Source organism: Morone saxatilis, unplaced genomic scaffold, assembly GCF_004916995.1.
Source record: "Morone saxatilis isolate NCDOM2014 unplaced genomic scaffold, NCSU_SB_2.0 Contig9, whole genome shotgun sequence".
NCBI classification, from domain to species: domain Eukaryota; kingdom Metazoa; phylum Chordata; class Actinopteri; family Moronidae; genus Morone; species Morone saxatilis.
This window is the reverse complement of record NW_023340268.1, coordinates 13,705,286-13,713,889: the sequence shown is the minus strand read 5'-3', so window position 1 is coordinate 13,713,889 and position 8,604 is coordinate 13,705,286. Positions and strand designations below refer to the sequence as shown.

General features: G+C 39.0%; 2 protein-coding genes across 3 annotated transcripts in view; both read right to left on the bottom strand.

Moving 5' to 3' along the window:
• The window catches only part of vps50 (VPS50 EARP/GARPII complex subunit), a 99,885-nt gene extending 95,085 nt beyond the window's left edge, over positions 1-4,800 (bottom strand). For both annotated transcript variants that reach the window (XM_035681124.1, XM_035681125.1), the window contains exons 1-2: positions 4,652-4,800; positions 4,056-4,124 (exon numbers count right to left, since the gene is read on the bottom strand). In XM_035681124.1, the coding sequence (XP_035537017.1) occupies positions 4,056-4,124; positions 4,652-4,684 (102 nt within the window). In that variant the 5' untranslated portion in view covers positions 4,685-4,800. The remainder of the gene's footprint in view (positions 1-4,055; positions 4,125-4,651) is intronic.
• A 2,483-nt stretch (positions 4,801-7,283) lies between these two features.
• The window catches only part of hepacam2 (HEPACAM family member 2), a 10,027-nt gene continuing 8,706 nt past the window's right edge, over positions 7,284-8,604 (bottom strand). Inside the window, exons 8-9 of the mRNA XM_035680824.1 lie at positions 8,232-8,305; positions 7,284-8,131 (exon numbers count right to left, since the gene is read on the bottom strand). Of these exons, the coding sequence (XP_035536717.1) occupies positions 8,021-8,131; positions 8,232-8,305 (185 nt within the window). The 3' untranslated portion in view covers positions 7,284-8,020. The remainder of the gene's footprint in view (positions 8,132-8,231; positions 8,306-8,604) is intronic.

The following is an 8,604-nucleotide window of genomic DNA, read 5'->3' as shown; positions in this document are numbered from 1 at the left end:
AAACTGCTTATTGTTTAAGCTCTTCATCTACTTGTGAAATAAACAGGTCAAAGAAATCATTTTTGTAGAAGCATCAATAATAGTGGATACAATCCACTGGAGCTCAGTTTTCTATCTGGAATAAAAATTAAAGATATAATAATACGATTTTTCATCCGAGCACAGCTTTAACACACAATATGAGATTGTAATGATGGAACCCATAAAGGCTCTGTAGGAGAGGGGAGGTTAAGAGACCGCAACACCTACAAAGAAAATCCCTGACTGACTCACAGAGGAACGACCGCTTTGAACAAAAAGGATTGAAAAGGGGAAAAAAGGTTGGCTTGTTTGTTTGTTTGTTTGTTTGTTTGTTGGTTTTGTGAACCCACAAAGCAGCTTATATCATCTCTAGAACCCAGAGAGATGAACAAAAGGAACAAAAACATCAAAGTGATCTAAAATAGCCTGGAAGCATTTAGAGTAATTTAAATATATATTTTGTTTTGTTTTAAGGTGTGATTTATTTAAAGCGTTTGGTGCACATTAGCTCTTGAAACGTCTGACACATGAAACAATACAAACTCCCCATCTATTTTTTTATTATTCGCCAAAGTTTGAACGGCGTACACCTCCGATTATATCACATTGAAGTCTTGTCTAAGGTCAAACGTGTATTAAATCCAGATTTACATGTAAATTAGTAGAGGGCATTAGGTACGCAGCAGCAGGTGAACAAGGGGGATCAGGTTTTGTTTGAGAGAATGGTTTCCCCTGAGGGTAAACTGCTGTTATAGCCAAGAGTCTGACCTCTGAATGCACATATCACGGGCCTTACATCTGTGAGAGGAACCAAATCAAGTGCACCAGCAGCTACGTAGAGTAACACTTCATAATAGAAACCATATTACACTAAGTTCATTAACTTCTGTAATTACCCGAACAGGGCAAATGAGTAGATCTATTAAAATGACTCTTAAAACTAGAGAACGGCCTCGAACAGACTAAAGCTCAAACTAAACGGCGGTAAAAAGGTGCAAGGTATCAAGTGGAGCTGAGCAAAAGTTGCAGAAAATATCAGTCGCCACTTCCTGCTAATGAGCAAGGAAACAAAAACAAAAAAAAGAAGGATGAGTCATTGCATCATAACACCAGCGTTCTAACGATGATCGGTGTCGGACTGTGGTGTCAGCATTGAAGCTTATGGGAGATAAATGGAGAAGCACACAAACACATCTACGATGTACGATCTGCGCTGAACAGATGCCTCGACCAAATGAGAGAACGTCAGAGAATAGGTTTCTCAGAATGTGCGCATTCATTTATTTACTGTCTACAAAGGCATACTCTACAGGGGCTCATGGCGAGTCACATAATGCTCGCCATGGCAAGGCAACCCCTTAGTTATAAAACAACTTATATGTTGTGGTTTTACAGCTAAGGGGTTGTTTACAGCCTACCAGTGCACAATTAATAAGGACATTTGTCAATGCTTTCTTTGAATAAATGATATTCCCATAACATCAGATCACATTAGGCCTGTCAAACCTCGTAAAGCAGCCAAAGGTTTGAAGTAAAAGAAAGAGAGAAGGACGAAGAATACAGATTTTGCTCACAATATTTATCTTAAACTCAAAAACAAGGGACATTTCAATGCAAAGTATGCCTATCTATGCCCATATGGCCATCTGTGGATACAATTTGTAGGCCGACAGCAAAAAAAAAACCTAATCTAAACAACACAAATCTACAAGTACAGGATAACTAGCATATGTTTATGGTTTCCCTGCTTATTACTCAAACGCCATCAAACCTTCAAGTCATGTCCAAATTGTGACTCACTGCATCATTTGTCAATCATCCCCCACATAGTTAGCCAGATGTTGCTGTCAGCTCCTGGGGGATGATAAATGACACGAGTCGCGGCTAAAGTGGTTGGAATGGAAAACACATGAATGGTTGCAAGCGGCGAGTATCAAACTAAATATCGCAATAATACGACGCAGGCAGTCAAGCACCTTCGCCTCGCTCTCCCACGCGGAGCAGCGTGTTAAGCAGTGTTCCTCGCAGCGGCAGCGGCATATCGAGGGGATTATTCACCTTTATTCAGAAAGGACCATAGGTCTTCGGTGCACAAAGCCTGGCCTGTGTGGGTCCTATTTCATTTTTTCCTGAAGGCTGAAAGGCCCAGCAGCAAAGCAAATAAAGTGGAAGCATAACAGCATCAAATAATAACCCCTGTGTTTTGGTTGAACACACAAAAGGCAGGTGTTTGCAGTACACACAGGAGATATAGAGGCTGAGGTGCATATCATCCAGACAACATCCATGCTAACTCCCTCCCAGTTTTTCGCTCGACCTACACTACGCTGCCTCGTGTTACATAAGCCAAACATGGCAGCTGTTAATGAGATTCACAGGGATTCTTGGGGCCGTGATTCCAGCATGAACAAAGGGGAATATTTCAGGCCTAAAAACCAGGGTGTTTTATGTCTGCATATCCAGTCTGGCAACTTCACCTGATACCAAAGCCAGGGGGGGGGCAACATGCATCTTATGAAAAGAAACAAATCTTCGTTGAGACACTCTGCTTTCATTCAGGCTCTAGTTACACCTGGAGAATGAATCTTATCTGATCTTGGGATTGGATTGTTATATTGCATACAAAGCATCACACCAACGGGATACAATGATGTCAAATTATTAGATTCTTAAGCACAAGCCCTAAAAAAACATCGCTGCGTATGAGCCGTTCAAAAGAGACAGCCTGTGTTTACCGCACGCTGCTCTGTCTTCTTCTTTTCTCATGACAACAGGACTTGAAATAAAAAACAGATTGAAAGATATTTTTCAAATTCTCTCAGCTTCTCCTTCTGCAAATTGTCATAGATGAGTTGACAGAACAGCACTTCCTTTTAGTCTTATATTTGCAGTATTTTTCAACTGTACTCAAATGGTACATCCGCAAAGCACGCTAGGAAGAAAGAAAAACACAGACGAAGGTGAAAATCAAAACTAAGTCAACCATTAAAAGCCAAGTCTTTCGAAGGGAGAGAAATTAAATGTCTGGTTGAATTGACCTGGCTGATATCACCGCGCATGGCGAACAAATCGAGTTGGCCACCTTCTAAATTGTACTCAGCCACATTAATAGAAGGTCAACACTACGAGGCAAAGTCAAAGCAAAGCCAGCAACTAGCAGTGCATTGAGGTGCAAGTAAGTAAGTGACTATACATTATATAAAGCCACTCTGCAGCTTCGCTCTGCCAGCTCTTGACAAATTGAATTTGTACAAGTGGATAATGACAAATGCTTCCTGTGACTAAGCATGACTGATTGCATTTTCAGACTCTGCCATGCCAAAATGCTAAACTACTATTACAGCGGACCGCATTTCACACTCCTGGTGTTAGGATAGTTAGTTGATGTACGTCCTTAAATGACATAAATACTCTCTCGAAAACAGTAAGTGTGATGTAACGTATGTCATTTGGAGGAAGCTATTCAAAAATGTAACACAACGCATGGTGGACAAAGCACTGTCTGACACATAAGCTACACAATAAGTCTACTTCAAATCTAAAACCATCCTGACACACTCAACCTTACTGTGTCACTATTAGATATATCTGATTGGGAGTTTGACTGGAATAAGGATATTTCCAGGATAGTTTCCCACACAACAACAGTGCAAAAAAACAGGCGTCAACAATGTTACAGGAAGCATAAAACTACAAACTACACAGACCTTAATGTGCAAAGTTAAACATGGGACAGGTAGCTATCTACACACAACTACCTGAACACATCATTAGCTGTGGTGAAATATGTGGTGAATATTGCTGCTAGTATTTGTGTTATTGTGTTATCTGTTGTGTTTTTTTATTTCTTGTACAGTGTTTATATTATATTATTTTTTTTTTTCATACTGTTTTTTTTTCTCTATCCACTTTGCTGCTGTAAGATTGGAATTATTAAAGGAATATCTCATATAGTCAACTTTCATTACAATGAGAGAGGTTGGCTGAATAGAATATGCAGCCCATATGCATCAATCACACCAATAAAAGATTACCTTGCTCGGGATCCTCAGGTTCTCCACAGGGCTGAGGTCTGCCATGCTTTCTTGGGGGCTTTTCAGGCCCTGTCAAAATAAGAGTCGGTGTTAGACTTCAAAACTCCCAATAAGTGACTAACTCTGATAACTCTGACGGTAACCTGTTCCCGTGGTCACACACAGCAGCTTGCAATTCATCAGCATAAAAAAAAGTGGAACCGACAGAGAGATTTATGAAAGCGATACGCTCTGTTGTGTCCATTGGTGAACCAATGTGGTTCAAGAGTCTAACATTACTGCAGTGCAAACTGAGAACTTCCCTAACCGCCCACTTCCCACTGCTGTTGTGCTTGACTGAGGGGGAACTCTCACAACCAGGAGGTAGTTTTAACTGCCCCTATCTAGTATTTACTTCATGCGGGGCAAATAGTTGGTATGTGTGATACAGTCGTTTAAAAAAAAGCCGCTGTTACTCGAGCTGAATGTGCCCTTTAATGAGCCCCACGATGAGCTGTCAAATTAGCCACTTAGCTTAGCTCGCTGCCATGCTAGCTCCCTGCAGCTGTCAGAGACAAGCGGCCAGCAGCTCAGCTCCTGTGGACTGAATATCTCACCTGACGGGCCATAAGGGACTTTATCTTCTGCATCCTGAATCCAACTTGTGTCGGCGGACAAATGAATGAATAAAGTTACAGTTTTGTTTTGTTGTCAACGATGCGCCTCCATCACTACGAGAAGGAAGCCATAGTTGACCGTCACGTGACTTGCGTGGCAAGAACCGGAAGATGCCAAAGCACCCTGGGAAATGTAGTCTTGTATGTGTTTTGTTTTTCTATTAAGTTTGTGTTTAAGTAAGTTATTTTTTCACTAATCTGTGTATACATATATTTTACACCTGCTCTGGCAATGTAAACACATGTTCCCCATGCCAATAACGCCCATTTGTATTGAATTGAATAGTTTCTATTTATTATTTATTTATTTTTATTTTATTTAGTGCTTGTGACCTTAACTGACTGGATCTCAAAAATGTAAAAACTAAAAATATTTAGGTTAAATTGATAACACATATATGTTGTTCTGAATACAAATATAAAAAATATATTCAAAAGTGGTGGAAGAAAAATAAGATTAACTGTGATACATACTGCCTCACACCACTGGATGGTAGTAATTTAACATCACAGAATAGAAATGGAGCAGAATATTTAACAGCAGTGGTTATTTTGCCTCCCTGAAAACTGTTACTCTCCCTCTTTGTTCTATCAGTCAACTGTGGGTGTCGGGTGAGACATTTTTGCACATTACACACGATTATAGATTAAACTTCCCAACGGTACAGGCTATAAAGTAGTTCAAATTTGCCTCTCCTGTATCAGCTACAACATAAAAATGCTGCTTACACGTTAGTGCATCAGTTATAATAGTACAGTAGTATAATATACTTTATAATGATTCACTGACAGGGGCCATTGCTTTGGAAAATCATTATTTTTACTTTTATATATAAAGTACATTTTTGAGTGCAGAACTTTTACTTATAATTGAGTATGTTACACTGTGCTATTTTGATCTAATTTAATTATTCTAATGTCTGTAACTTTCTGTATGTGTATTGCATCCATAGCATATTGTTGTTTACATATGGTAAATAGCAAACCTGTCTAAGACCAAACAATATCTATTGTTTACACATGGTAATTAAATAGATATTGTTTGGTCTCACACAGGTTAAGGTTAATAATATACAGTTTTGTTTAATTATTTTTTGTGTGGCTGCATTATTTTAGCAAACCACATTTGCTTTTGTGATCAAGACAGATCATGACATCATATCATGCCATCCATGCCTCAGTGCCATGTAGCCAGGTAAGCAATTACACCTGGCTCTGCACTGTAAACTGTTCAAAATAATTACAAAAACAGTGCATGCAGACCCATTTACTGCTTTGTAATTGCCTCATTGGGTGTTATTTCGAGCAGCGCTTGGTTAAAGGCAGGCAGCATGCAGCAGACAGCAGGCACTAGAGCTCCAGTTCCTGGTTAATGATGCCTCAGGCTATTTCCCAGTCAAATGAAGGTGAGGTCAATCTCCTTAGGTGAATTTACTTCACTGTTGTTTGTTAGGCAGTCATCCACAGTGCGGAGCCTCCTTTAAAGCATACACTGAGACGGAACAGATGGCAACCCCTACCCGGAGATGCCACCACAAAGACACAGCACACTGAGCTGGTCGCTTCATAAGTTATAATTAGAGCTAGATTCAATAAACTGCTTGTTGTTATGCAAGGGAGCATCACGATGAGCAGCACTTTATGACTCAGTGTGAGGTTCTTGACAATGTATCTTTAACCAGGGAACAAGTAAAGACATACTTTTGTAAAAATCAGGCTTGTAGAACAATGAAATACTTTCATCAGGGTCATTTATTTGTGAAATCCCTTCAAACTCACCTTTTTTAAAACTTCTTTTGGGAACAAGCCATCATGATTCAATTTTAAAAGTTACTAGATGAGCTAGCTCGTGAATTTTTACAGTTTTTGTGTTACTGCATTGGACATGAATTTAATTAGAAGCCTCTGAACAATGGAGGACAATGTTTTGTTAATAAGCAGACTGCTGTTTTTAAGTCATACATTGTACAAGGTGGAAAAAAATAATAGAAAACTAATAGATTTTGACTTCTGTTTTCTTGACAAAACACTTTTGTATCTGGTTCTTGCTTGTCTGTTTTGTTTCCCTCGACATGCCTCTCTTCTCTCTTTCACACACATACACACAGAAAAACAAGCACACACATTTTTATCTACTCGTGACAAGGTGTCAGCAGGAGCAGGTGGAGGGCATTCTGCCACATGCTGAACCATCCGTCTGTTGCTGCCTGTCTCCATAACACGCCAGGTACACAGCATACCAACACAACAAAGCTGAGAGAAACAAGCACTGTGCAGCCATTTAGAGACAACACGTACAACTCAAACACTTTGTGAGAAGAGAGATCACAGCCAAGACATCAGACAAAGACTGACTGTGAAGAACAACTGACATCTCAGCTATGTTTTTTTGTCAGGATCTGTAATTAAGAAAGTGTTCATTTCAAGCTCTGACTTCTTTTGCCATTCTATGAAAAAGACATAGAGGAGAAGTAAAATAAATGCAGAAATGGCAGAATGAAGTACATTTTCTTCACATGGTTGTAGGCAACAAACACATATTTAAAAATGACCCGGAATAGTAAACAGTTATATATTTAATAAAGTAGAAAACAAACATGTGAATGCAAACTGTACAATCATTTATGAATCATTAATTACTTTACTTGTTTCAGCATTTCATTATATCCATGTTGAGCAGAGGAAATGCTACATTTGTGGAAACAGGGTTTCTATAGGAATAAATAGATTTGAGCAAAACATAGAAATAGAATAAAAGGTATAAAGAATCTGCAGTATAATAATGTACAATATTTACACTTATATATTTCATACAAGAAAAATCATTCATTATAACACTTGTCTTCTCACAAAACAGACTCTCCTTGGCAGGAATGTTAAATTAGAAAGATGTTAATGAAATGGCAAATAAAACCTTTTTTAAATTAAACACATGTTTTAAATAGTAATCAAGATATGACCATTTGTAGGTACCTTATAAGAGCTTATAATAATATGAATAATGGCTACTACTAACTTGCTTGGTTTAATATGATTTTGAACAAAAAAGGCAAAACAGTGTCAACTTCAGTTAAACTTTCACATTTTTAAAAAAGTCAAGCCACACATACACTTTCATCTCACAATAATGTCAGCAAAAGACATTTAACAACAATAACAGTGCACGATCAGGTTGTGTACTCACACCAGTCCCGTTCATCCCTTGTGCAAAAAATGGGCCAACAAAACCAGTGTTTTGAGAGAATAAAGCTACACGGGAGTCTTCAAGTGAAATCACTGTAAGTTACAGCTCCGCTCTTCAACTAGAAGTTACTGCAGCAAACTGTGACTAGGGGTTTCAGGAACGTGTCTGATCACATCGTAGATGGTGGTGTGCATATCCTGAACTGACTCGAGGCGAGCCAGAGATCTGCATGATGCCTGCAGGACAGGTGCATAGGAAAATTAAAATTAAAACTACAAGCAACTGTTGTAATCCATGTCTGTTGTAATCCATATCAATCTGCAACATGTCAAATACCTGTGCAGACTCCATTTTCCCGGGTATGGAGACAAACTCGTAGATGCCAAAGTCTTCTGTTGCATCCTCGTGACCTGTTAATGCACAGGTTTCCACGTCAGACCAATTCTTAAGTTACAGTGCATTAGTGAGCCTATCTACTCTGAGTCATACTTTACAGTACCATAATGAATGTAATCACACCATAAAACCTGCTTTTCAGTTGAAATCAATGAGGCATCCTGACCCTGTGTACTTTTCTGCTTTGGGCTCCTCCAATCTTAAACTAGTTTTTTCAGGAATGACTTTCAGTGTAGTGGAAAGATGGTAAGATATGTGTAAATATGGGCGCCTGGTTAGCTCAGTCGGTAGAGCTGGCAACCCATGTACTGAG